Source organism: Elgaria multicarinata, chromosome 11 (genome assembly GCF_023053635.1).
Source record: "Elgaria multicarinata webbii isolate HBS135686 ecotype San Diego chromosome 11, rElgMul1.1.pri, whole genome shotgun sequence".
In the NCBI taxonomy this organism is placed as follows: domain Eukaryota; kingdom Metazoa; phylum Chordata; class Lepidosauria; order Squamata; family Anguidae; genus Elgaria; species Elgaria multicarinata.
The window spans coordinates 30224036-30235930 of NC_086181.1; the positions used below are offsets into that span (position 1 = coordinate 30224036).

General features: G+C 44.3%; 1 protein-coding gene across 1 annotated transcript; it reads right to left on the bottom strand.

The window, feature by feature from the left end:
- Nucleotides 1-626: 626 nt before the first annotated feature.
- LOC134405646 (killer cell immunoglobulin-like receptor 2DL3) lies at nucleotides 627-8353 on the bottom strand. The gene is made up of 7 exons (XM_063136889.1): nucleotides 8314-8353; nucleotides 5964-6026; nucleotides 5837-5872; nucleotides 2642-2935; nucleotides 2022-2141; nucleotides 1106-1143; nucleotides 627-909 (listed from the first exon to the last, which is right to left on the bottom strand). The coding sequence occupies exons 1-7, from the start codon at nucleotides 8351-8353 to the stop codon at nucleotides 751-753; spliced, it is 750 nt and encodes a 249-aa protein (XP_062992959.1). The 3' UTR covers nucleotides 627-750.
- Nucleotides 8354-11895: the final 3542 nt, after the last annotated feature.

An 11895-nucleotide genomic window follows, 5' to 3' on the forward strand; every position in this document is an offset into this window, starting at 1 on the left:
CATAATTTCATACACCTCTATCATGTCTCCCCTTAGCTTCTTTTTTTCCAAGCTAAACAATCCCCGTTGATGTAACCTTCCCTCGTAGGAGAGATGCTCCAGCCCCTTCATCCTTTTAGTTGCCCTTTTCTGCACCTTTTCCAGCTCTACAATATCCTTTTTTAGGTGTGGTGACCAGAACTGTACACAGTATTCTAAGTGTGGTTGCACCATAGTTTTGCATAAAGACGGTATGATCCTGGCCGTTTTATTCTCAATTCCTTTTCTTATAATGCTTAACATGGAGTTCGCCTTCTTTACAGCGGCCGCACACTGGATGGACATTTTCCTGGCGCTGTCCACCACAATCTCAGAATCTCTATCTTGTTTGGTCACCACCAGCTCAGATCCCATTAGGTTATACTTGATGTTGGATGAAGATGAAGATGATGACTGAACTCAGCAAAGAGATCTTTCGTTCCATTGCAGCTTGTTTGCCAGTGAAGAGGCATCTTCCCTCCATCTAGCCACAGTGATTGCCACACTGTACCCACTGGAACATCTTGTTGCAGCATTTGTGACTGCCAGTTCTCTCTGTGTAACATCTGATTGACCCTAACATGGGTTCCACATAGCTGATGCACGTGTACATGAGAGTGTGGGGAGAATAAGTAGGGCTTGCATGCTCAACGTCAGGCTTAAGATGTGTGTCCACAGAACTCGGGGATCCGCTGAGTTCCCAGAAGTATCCAGATCCCTGAGAAGTCCTGCCTATTGGCCATTCCTGGCTCTCTCTTTGGCCACTGATGCATAGACACACGTCTCTGGGACTCCGTCTGGAACGGCTGCACAGTTGCTCTTCAATGGCAAATGGTTCAACACAGCATAGGAAACTTCATTTGGATCTGCTCCAATGTCGGTTTCTAGGGGCTGCAGAGGGAGAAGTAAAACAGTCTTAGGGCGCTAGCCAGCCACCACTTCCCCCCGACCAGCGACAAGACATAAGGACACTCTGCAATAATAAAATGGATCAGACTCAATCCTATGATTGAATCCTGGGGGGCTGTAGTCCAATACTTGGATGGCACCAGGTTGGGGATGGCAGATTTATAGGAAAGGTTCTTACCTGGTCCACTGGTTGGTTTCTTTCCTTGGCAGGGGAGCCTGTAGATCAAAGAGACCCCATGAGATATTTTGCCCACTCTATTTCAAATTAAAACCAAAAAATCTTCTTCTCACCATTTCTATCCCACAACCTGAGACCTTTGTCTTGATGGAGGTAGCTGCTTGCTTAATACCTTCTGGGCTGCATATTGCTCTGCACTGGAAACATTCTGCACTAGTGGTGATCAAGCCAATTTGCATATACATTGTATCCTTCCCCCCAATTCTGCTTCTTCTAGCTATGACGAGGCTTCTCCTGACCACTGGAAATCCTGCTCATCCTGCCTGCCGCCCCCACAACACTTCCAAACCTATGTTTACAGCCATAAAGATTATATTTCTTGTTTTAAAAGAAGGCTCTACTCTGTCATGGTGGGCTTCTCTACCCAAGGCTTTTATTGTGCGCTTCTGATTGGTGACTTGTGGATGTTTTTCAGCTCTTTTTCATGACATTGTCAACCTCCAGAGCCTCTCCTGTGCCTTCTGGCCATTATAGCGGCTTTATTCTTAATGGGGGAAATGTGATAATATTTTTTTTTATTACACTCTGGAGTGCTGCAATGGCTGATGAATTTTTGGAATCCTGCTATATCACAGCTATACACCTAGTGGCTGTATAATGAAACATATTGAACTTGCAGAGAAAGAACCCTCCCAGAAAAACAAAATGTCTAAAGGAGCCAATCTGAAAACAGAAGCCCCGGTAAAGGTGTGGGGTAAAAGCCTGGTATAGTGAACCCCAGGAGACAGGGCACCAACAACCATGTGAGAACAACTACCTCCTCTATGAAAGATGTGGTGGTACTGCCCCCACAACCTCCTTTACGCATGCTTTCATTCCAGACATAATAAACCCACTCATCCAGAGTCCTGCTTACCCTTTCTCCTTTTTCTGTGCCATAAGAAAGCAAGCAAGAGCAGGAGTAGGAACAGAAGGAGAAGGCCTGTAGCACCACTTGCCCATATGACCGTTGTTTGTCCTGTTGGCTTAGATTTATCTGTAATATCATAGATGTCTTGAGTTACAGCGCTGCAAATGCATTACCACATGTATAGCTTTTCTACACGAGGCTGATAATCACTGTATTTACTTCCGTTTAGAACTGAAATCTAAGATCTACCGAAAGAGCTTTTATTTTCATACTTTCCCTCTACATAATCTCTAACTGATGCTGAGCAATTTCACAAGTAGGAAAATGCCTTTTCTTTCACTCTCAGAAAAAAAAATGCCCTATTTTCCCATCTCTAAAAAACCCAAGGAAAGTGTTCTTAAAAACACTGAGTTTGCTTTTCAAAACAATGTTTAAAGCCAGATTGAATGGATCTAGACTTCAGTTTCCTCTGAGACAGCCTTGAGCTGGCTATGAACCACTTGCTCAAATTAAATCCGATGTTAATCGATGCCGTTTCCCATTGGATGCACAGATGTGGAAAGTGCAAAACTCCACTTGCGGGTCATTTGTGAAAATAATTTGTTAGAACTGAACTAGATCCTTACCTGTTATTTTGATGCATACAGGGTCACTTTGAAAAGACCATTCATTTGGAGACGATAGAAAGTTATATTCACACCAGTAGATCCCGCCATCAGATAGTTTGGCATTGGCAATGGGAAATTCAACCCTATCGTGTTGTGCCGTCTTCTGTGCCAAAACACTTGATGCCCCTTCTTTGAGGAGATAGAACTCAGCACGTGTGTGCTTTTCACTCTTGCACTGGATGGTAGCATTTCCCCCCAGGGAAACCTCCTTACTAGGACTAACGGAGATGGAAGGCTTGGGATAAGATCGCCCTAGATGAGAGAGAGAGAATGAAAGCGAGATTGTGAAAGTGGAACATCTGTAACAGCCCAAGTTTGTAAAGGAGAGGTATTTTTGTAAACCGCCCAGAGAGCTTCGGCTATGGGGCGGTATATAAATGTAACAAATAAATAAATAAATAAATTTGCCAGCTTTGTGGGAACACACAAGGCCAAATTCGTATTGGAGGATCAATATCCACAGAATCAGGCTGCAACAATGGTTATATTTAGAACACTAGCTGATGGCATGCGTTGCTCAATCTTTCAGTAAACCTCTGGTTATCAACTGGGGTTTTTTTCTCCCAAGGGACCATGGGGCTAGGGTGACCGTATGAAAAGGAGGACAGGGCTCCTGTATCTTTAACAGTTGTATTGAAAAGGGAATTTCAGCAAGTGTCATTTGTATATATGGAGAACCTGGCGAAATTTCCTCTTCATCACAACAGTTAAAGCTGCAGGTGCCCTGCCCTCTTTTAAATCTGGTCACAGTATAGCAGCAGTATAGATCCTGCAGCTTTAAATGTTGTGATGAAGAGGAAATTTCACCAGGTGTGGCATGCAGACAAATGACACCTGCTGAAATTTCCTTTTCTATGCAACTGTTAAAGATACAGGAGCCCTGTCCTCCTTTTCATATGGTCACCCTACATGGGGCCCCCTTGATAAAAGGAGCTTTAACCCCTCTCCCTGTCCCCAGTAAGAACAGCAGTGCGTGGTATGCAGGTGAGTGGTTGGGTGTTGCCTGTCAGAGTTAACTGCTTATGCAGTTCAGCAATTCACTTCCCAGCAAAAGCAAACAGCCAAGCATTTTCTAAATGTTAAAAGCGGTCATGATGTGTGTGTGAGAGAGATCACTGGAGGATGTTTCTTTTTTAAAATCTTTATACCTTATGCAGTTCAGCAATTCACTTACCTGCAATAGCAAAGGGTCAAACATTGTCTAGATGTAAACACATATAGAAGTGACTTCTAATAGTGTGGTCACTCAGAAGCGCTTTTTTTTTAAAAAAAGTCTAAAACAGCAAATTAGAAAGAAATGCTCTGCAACCCTGTGATTACTTCTGAGGTCTTACTTCTGTTTACTCAGAAGTAAGTCTCTCTCTGTTCAATGGGGTATACTCAAAGGTAAACATGCATAGGTTTTTAGTATGACTTGTAAATGCAGTTGAAAGCAATGGGATTTACTTTTGAGTAAGGGAACCAGCAGATCTGTAGTTTATGAACTTGGTGATGCACAGCTTCCCATGATCAAAGGAAAGGAAGACTGATCCTTCACACTTGTGGACTTTCAGGAAAAGCATTTAAGGGGGAGATTTAAAAAATTGTAAAAAATCAAGGGATGGACTGATCTCATTCAAACTTGGCATGCTGAAAGCTCTACTGAAGAGCTATCACTGTGCCAATTTTGATCACTTTATCGTTAAAACTTACACAGATGTAAGCATTTTGGTTACCTTGGAGCAAAGGAGGGGACCTGACCACCTTTACAAAAGAAATGAGTTAAATGATTGTTCATCTGCCCACCGCTTGAAATGAGCAAAACAAACCTTCGCTCCGCCTGCTGTAAACCTTTCCCAAGGGGTGGGGCTTGAGATTTCACCAGCGTAGTAGCACTCCAAGTGAAAAGGTACATGAGCTGAAAGAGCCCAACAACGCACAGACTTTGAAATGTCCAATGCTCGATTTGCTAAGGAAACGGAGGGGAAAACTGTGGATGAAAACTGGATAAAAAAAAGTAGGTGTGATGGAGCCCACAGTCTAGATGTTAAAATCAATCATTTAAAAGCAGAGGGTGTCAGACACTGGAAGATACTTCTTCTTCTACTACTACTTCTTCTTTTTAAAAGGAACCACTCACCCTCTGCTCTTTCCTAATTAAAGTCCCCTGCTCCAACCCACCAGGTATATGTTGCACAACAGGTCCATGTGAAAATTCATGTACATGTTTGTGTGCATAAAAATACATACATGTTTTAGTATACACAAAAGTTCATATGCATTTTTGTATTGGTTTTTCCCTAATATCCACCTTTTCCAGCAAATGTATGTATGTATGTATTTTTTGTATGGTAGAGATCAAATCTCAGCACCTGAATTCATTAGAAGGTTCTTCAGGATTCACACTTCTAGGCCTGTAAACATCTGTAAGTTGGATCTAGGTTTAGGTGCGTGAAGCTATGCTACTGGAATCAGACTTCCTTGCCTCCTCCTCCCCATAGTAGCTCCTTCTGCCTCCAGGGTTAGGGTACCCTGATGAATGGGATGAACCGTATCTGTGGAGAGGGGGATCCCTGTTCACTGTGTGGAAGCACCTTCAATAAGTATAATTCTTCTGATTATTTAAGGCAGATCCTGGATTCAACTCTGTTAAGTAAATCCCCTGACTTCTCTAACAGAGAGTATTTGAGGCCCCAATTCTCCATCAATGTTTTGTTTTCGTCTCTGAATAGGATGTTATGCGCTAAAAGAAATCACCTTCTCCCTGACTATGTGAATGAAGGACTGGAATTACTGGATGCATGAGAAGCTACTCAGTGCATTGCAGCTGAGGAGTTCTTTAGGAGTTCATTAAAATCACATCTGGAAAGCAAGAGAGATGCACATGTTTCTAATGTTAATTTGCTTGAGGTTAGTTCCTTTTCCTTATTTAAGATAAGGTGCCATAGATGCCTTAGACCACAGCCCTCCCAGCCCTTTGAACATTTGACCCTCTGTAATTTTAAGCACAATGGGCTTTCAGTATCTTTAATAGTTGTGCAGAACAGGGAAAGATGGTCATCTTGTCAGGAATAAGAAAATGAGATTTTTGTCAGGTGAAGCTCCAGCTATTAGCTACTTACCTGCATCCATCTATCTCCCAGTGTTAATGGTCTTTTGCCGATTGATACTCACCTCTTGAGATATGCCATTGCCCACACAGCCACCATCCTGGAAAGGAGAGGACTCCATTAGCAGCAAAATATCTGAGCAACAGGAATCGATACTGGGTGTCACAACCCCCCACCCTACTGTTTCACACCTGCTGATCCCACTACCCTTTCATGTGCAGCACCAACCAAGGAAGAGAAAGTTGTAAGAAATCCTCATGTTGTTGAGAGACCATTCAGCCAAGTAGCCATCAGTGTCCTTTTCTTAGCTCTGCTCTCCCAGTAGTCTTAGCTGGAGACTACTGCAGCTTCTGAAATACACCACGGCTCAGGGACACAGTTCCTCTTTTTCACTGTTTATAGTTACTCAGCACAGTTGCCCAAGGTCATCATCTGCCAAACCACATACTTTTTCAGTCTATAGCCCCAATATGCAAAGTAGAGGAAAAATGAACAGATGGGGGGCAGGGAGCCACACTTGCAATTCTGGGGAAGTTCGCTCTGGGACTAGATCCCTGAAGACCGTCAGGGCCAAAGCAGACAATGCTTTAAATTAGGGCTGTGCACTGCCTCAGATCTGAACCCCGAATCCGAAGCGGATTGGGGTGGTTCGGATGCGAGGCAGTTCAGGCGAAGGCCGAGGTGGTCCGAACCGAAGCCAATTGGCTCCGAAGCTTAGGGGCTGCCTTGGAGCTTCAGAGCTGCCCCCCACCCCAGTCTCTTTCACTGCTGCCTCTGTCGCCACTGCCATCTTTCTTCTGGCAGCTTCCAGTGCCACCACCATAAATGAAAGGGAGTAGGTCGTGCGATTTTAAGTTATCACACTGCCTACTTCGTGGCTTCAGCGTGCTGGAGTGGACGCAAGCCAGCAGTGGCAGACCCAGCTAAGGGGGGAGGGGGGCTTATGTGGGTCCGCTGCCACTGGCTTTCGTATGGCGGCTTTCACTCCAGCCCGCTGAAGCCAGGAAGTAGGCAGCGGTGGTGGCGGCAGACAGCAGACCCAGGTAAGGGGGGAGGGGGCTTACCTGGTACCTCCACCGTCTGTGGTGATGGACGGCAGAGGCACCGGGTAAGTGGGGAGAGTTTTCAGGATGCCGGCAGAGTGTTTTTTTGGGTTTTTTAAGATTTGGATTTGGGTTCTTAGATCTACTCTAGATGAATCTGAGTGGGGGAGGCAGCTGCTAGGTACAGATTTAATGTGATGTGAGAAGCACTTCTGGGGAAAAGGGAATTAGGGTTCACTCAAGCTCAGAGCCAGGGCATATAGCTTGCCTCAGCTAGTACGTCTGGGAAATATTTCCCTAGTTATGGGGCCTGGGTGGAACAGCTTATTTTCAGACACAGGCACTAAGGAGAACAAGACAGTTGAGAGCTTTGCAAAACCTATGAGGAGGCCGAGAGGTCCTAGGCCAGGAAAGGAGGGCAGAGTGCAGCTCTCCAGCGGTTATTAAACCACAACTCGCATCCATCCAAGCCCCCGTAGACAATGGCATCAGGTAGCCCTATGGGTCTAGCACAACAGATAGTTTTATCACAAGGTCTCCCCCTCTGTTTACATGTGGTGCGCAATGACCATGGAGGGAGAGGACATTGCGCCCGGCATTTTGGGCTGTTCTCTTAAAGGAGGCATGCGCAAATGCTCAGCCCAAGACCATGGAAAAAGCGTGCTCAAAAGCTAGGGCGAGATCCCAGGGCAAGGGACGGATCATCCCTCCCTGTTCCCGGGATCCCCTGTGCATCATGTGTACACACAGGGATGATCCCAAGGATCGCCCTGGGATATCGCCCCCATCTAGCTATGGCCAATGATGAAGGATGATGGGAGTTGCAGTCTAATAACATTGGAAGCCCCAGGAGTTCCCTATCCATAGTGAGCCTTTGAGGATAGTTGGCCTTGCGTGTCTTGATAGTCCAGTCCTCCAAGAGCAGAGGCTGTGCATAGACGATGCAGAACTCGTGCTGCTTCTGGCAAATGAGCTTTGCAAAATCAAGCCCTGGGTATTCTTTTGGGCTCTAGGTTGCTGATGCCCCCGCATGGGATGGCTTGGTCCATCTCTCCGAAAGCTGAAGTCCTGCCTTGCTGGGATACAGCCCCCAGCCCAGCCCCATCACTGCCATGGTTGCCCTAGGTTGCTGTGATGTGTTTTGTGAAGTCAGTTCTTCAGAGGTCACTGTGCAGCTTCCAGTTCAGGTTTTGGCTCGATCAGAGGCCCTGGAAAAACTCACAACAAATATATGCGTGTGTTTGTGGGGGGGGGTTTAAAACTTTTTAGGGGGCACTGAAGGACCATCATTGTTTTCATGGCTTAAATTGAATGGATTTCCATCTCCTTTGGCAAGGGCACTTCTGTCCTTGCTGTTGGGTGGTCACGCCAATGGGTTCTCTTAACCAAATAGGATACTTTTGTGGCCATCAACATGAAACAGACGCAGGATGTAAAGTCTTCCAGATGGCACTGCTTAGGTTAGCAGTGATGAAGGAAGCATTTTTCTGTACTCTACTTGGGTTCAGCCCCAAAGCTGAAAGGTTTTCCGAAGACATCTTGGTGACTGAAATATAAAATTGAAACGGTAGGCGTTGTGATGGTGAAAAGTTAATAGTTATTAGTTAACCATTGGGTCCTGTTGGTGAAGGGACGAGAACAAATTAGACACACAGGTATAGCTGGGATAATAATTTGGCCAAAACTTTATTGAATAGCCTTGGTGGTGGCATAGGGCATGGATGCTGCATTCGGTGAGCCCTCCTACTGACTGATTCCCCTTTCTGGCCCGTGGTGGATGGCAGAGCCAGGCGTAAACCAGGGCATGGACTGTTAGTGTGAACCCCTTCCCACCACCCCAGATGTGGCCTGCTTGCAGCCCCCATAGTGGCTTGATCTTGGTCAGAAAAAAGGAGAAACAGGTTCTCAGGATGCAAAAAATTCTTTATTTCAAAGCCTGACGCTTTTCGGCCTGTGTTCTTTCAAAGGCCTTCCTCAAGGGGCTGTAATATTAAAAATGCATTATGTTACATTTGTGGGACAACACATAACATAGAAATACATTTATATTTTAAGGTTAATTAGGCACATTGCCACAAGGGCCTATGCCCATATATAAGTCTTAAATTTTTTGATATTGCATGAAGGCACTAGGGCCTGTACACATGTATAATGATAAAAGCATACAAAAATCATATAATAAAAATCATTTTAACACAGTATAATATACAAATTCTTTCTTGTTAAAAGATGTCTGCAGAAATACTTCCAGCAAGGTGATTGTCTCCTATAATCAATGGTGACTGAGAAAAATGACATTCAAAAGCACTCCTTATGTTATTGCTCTCTTTTTTAAAATCTGGTCTAGGGTGACCATATGAAAAGGAGGACAGGGCTCCTGCATCTTTCTGTTGTGATGAAAAGGGAATTTCTCCAGGTGCTGCATGGATACAGATGATACCTGCTGAAATTCCCTTTTCTATACAACAACTGTTAAAGAGATACAGGAGCCCTGTCCTTCTTTCCATAGGGTTACCCTAGACTGTTATCTTGATCCATCCTGGGTTTCAAGACTGCAGCAACCCCTTCAGCAACTGGGTTGAATGAATTCAGCTGAGTGTTTGTGGTAGGGTGACCATATGAAAAGGAGGACAGGGTTCCTGTATCTTTAACAGTTGCATAGAAAAGGGAATTTCAGCAGGTGTCCTTTGTATATATGGAGAACCTGGTGAAATTCCCTCTTCATTACAAGTTAAAGCTGCAGGAGCTATACTAGAGTGACCAGATTTAAAAGAAGGCAGGGCACCTGCAGCTTTAACTGTTGTGATGAAAAAGGAATTTCACCAGGTTCTCCATATATACAAATGATACCTGCTGAAATTCCCTTTTCAATTCAATTGTTAAAGATACAGGAGCCCTGTCCTCCTTTCCATATGGCCACCCTAGTTTGTAAGGACTTTCTGTTCCCACCAAAAGCCTGAGAAGAACTTTTCAGTTACTTGTGATTGGCTAATAGTGTTGCTAAAGGTTATTTTGGTATGAAACTATGAGGCTACAGTTGCGTGTTCTCTTCATATTTGTCTGGTTTCGTTTTCCCCTTTCCTTTGTCTGCTTGGGTTTGACAGCTTTTGAGGACCTGCCCCTTGGTTACACAGTGGCCTGGTTCAGACAACACGCTAAACCATGCTGCTTAACCTCAAAATGGTTAACGGAATGCATGCATTCCGTTAACCATTTTGTGGTTAAGCAGCATGGTTTAGCGTGTTGTCTGAACCAGGCCAGTGACAGGCTTAGGCAGCTTTGTTGTTTCGCCTTGTAAGTCCTGTTTCCAAAGATTGCTCTGACTCCTTTTACGTCATTCTCTGCCCTTTTCCTTTTTGTAAATACATTTCTTTTAATCCAGGGTGTGTGCCTGGCACTATTTCCCTAATTACCTGCCTGGGTGCAGCTTGTCATGAATTCTAAACATGGATGGTGTAGCTTTGGATCCTTCCAGAATAGCCATTTTCTCAAGAATTGGCAATTGATTCAGTTGAGTGCAGATGGGGTTTTAAACAAACCATTGCATCCCAGAGTTTTCCATAGAACCAGCCAATCTTCGGGATGTGAATTTCGGACCCAAAATGTCATTGACTGCAGCACTAGCCGATTTCATGTGGTCTGGCAAAGCAATATTCATGCACCAGATACGAAGCACAAGAATACAAATAATTAAAATAAATTAGCAAGTGGCATGATTGCTAAGGCTGAAAAGAGGAAATTATTATTATTATTATTATTATTATTATTATTATTATTATTTATATAGCACCATCAATGTACATGGTGCTGTACAGCGTAAAACAGTAAATAGCAAGACCCTGCCGCATAGGCTTACATTCTAATAAAATCATAGTAAAGCAATAAGGAGGGGAAGAGAATGCATACAGGCGCTGGGTAGGGTAAACAGGCACAGGGTAGGGTAAAACTAACAGTATTAAGTCCAAACAACATCAGGTTTTAAAAGCTTTAGGAAAAAGAAAAGTTTTTAGCTGAGCTTTAAAAGCTGCGATTGAACTTGTAGATCTCAGATGTTCTGGAAGAGCGTTCCAGGCGTAAGGGGCAGCAGAAGAAAATGGACGAAGCCAAGCAAGGGAAGTAGAGACCCTTGGGCAGGCGAGAAACATGGCATCAGAGGAGCGAAGAGCACGAGCGGGGCAATAGTGTGAGATGAGAGAGGAGAGATAGGAAGGAGCTAGACCGTGAAAAGCTTTGAAGGTCAACAGGAGAAGTTTATATTGGATTCTGAAGTGAATTGGAAGCCAATGAAGAGATTTCAGAAGTGGAGTAACATGGTTGGAGCGGCGAGCCAGGAAGATGATCTTAGCGGCAGCGTGGTGGACAGAAACCAACGGACTGATGTGAGAAGAAGGAAGGCCAGAGAGGAGAAGGTTGCAGTAGTCCAACCGAGAAATAACCAGTGCATGAACAAGCGTCTTGGCAGAGGAGACAGACAAAAATGATCGAATCCTGGCAATATTATACAGGAAAAAACAACAGGATTTAGCTAACGTTCAATGCTGCCAGTGTCCAGGAAGAAACATTTTTCAGGAAATGTGTTATTAAAGGACCTATTTCTATGATGTTGTGGTAGGGAGAAACATCAGGGAATGTATAACTTTATTTATTTGATCAATTTATACATTGCTGGACTATATCTAAAAAGACATTTTTGAAGTATTTCCCAACAATCAACCCATTTCAATACTGCCGTTGTTAGGTATGTAATATGTTTGGAAAATTTAGGGCACAATGCTATGGAGGTCTACTAAGAAAGAAGTCTTACGGTATGCTGGCTGGGGAATCCTGGGAGTTGCAGGACTTATTTCGCTAGAAATGCATAGGATTTAACCTCTGAAAGGGTTAATTTTAACCATTCTGATGGCTGGGAGGAATGAGTGGAGGAAACAAACAATTAAAAGGCCAGTTCAACAATACTAGTTCGCCTCGTGTGGCGCAGAGCGGTAAAGCAGCCGTTTCTGCAGCCGAAACTCTCCCCATGGCCTGAGTTCGATCCCAGCGGAAGCTAGTTTCAGGCAGCCGGCTCGGGTCGACTCAGCCT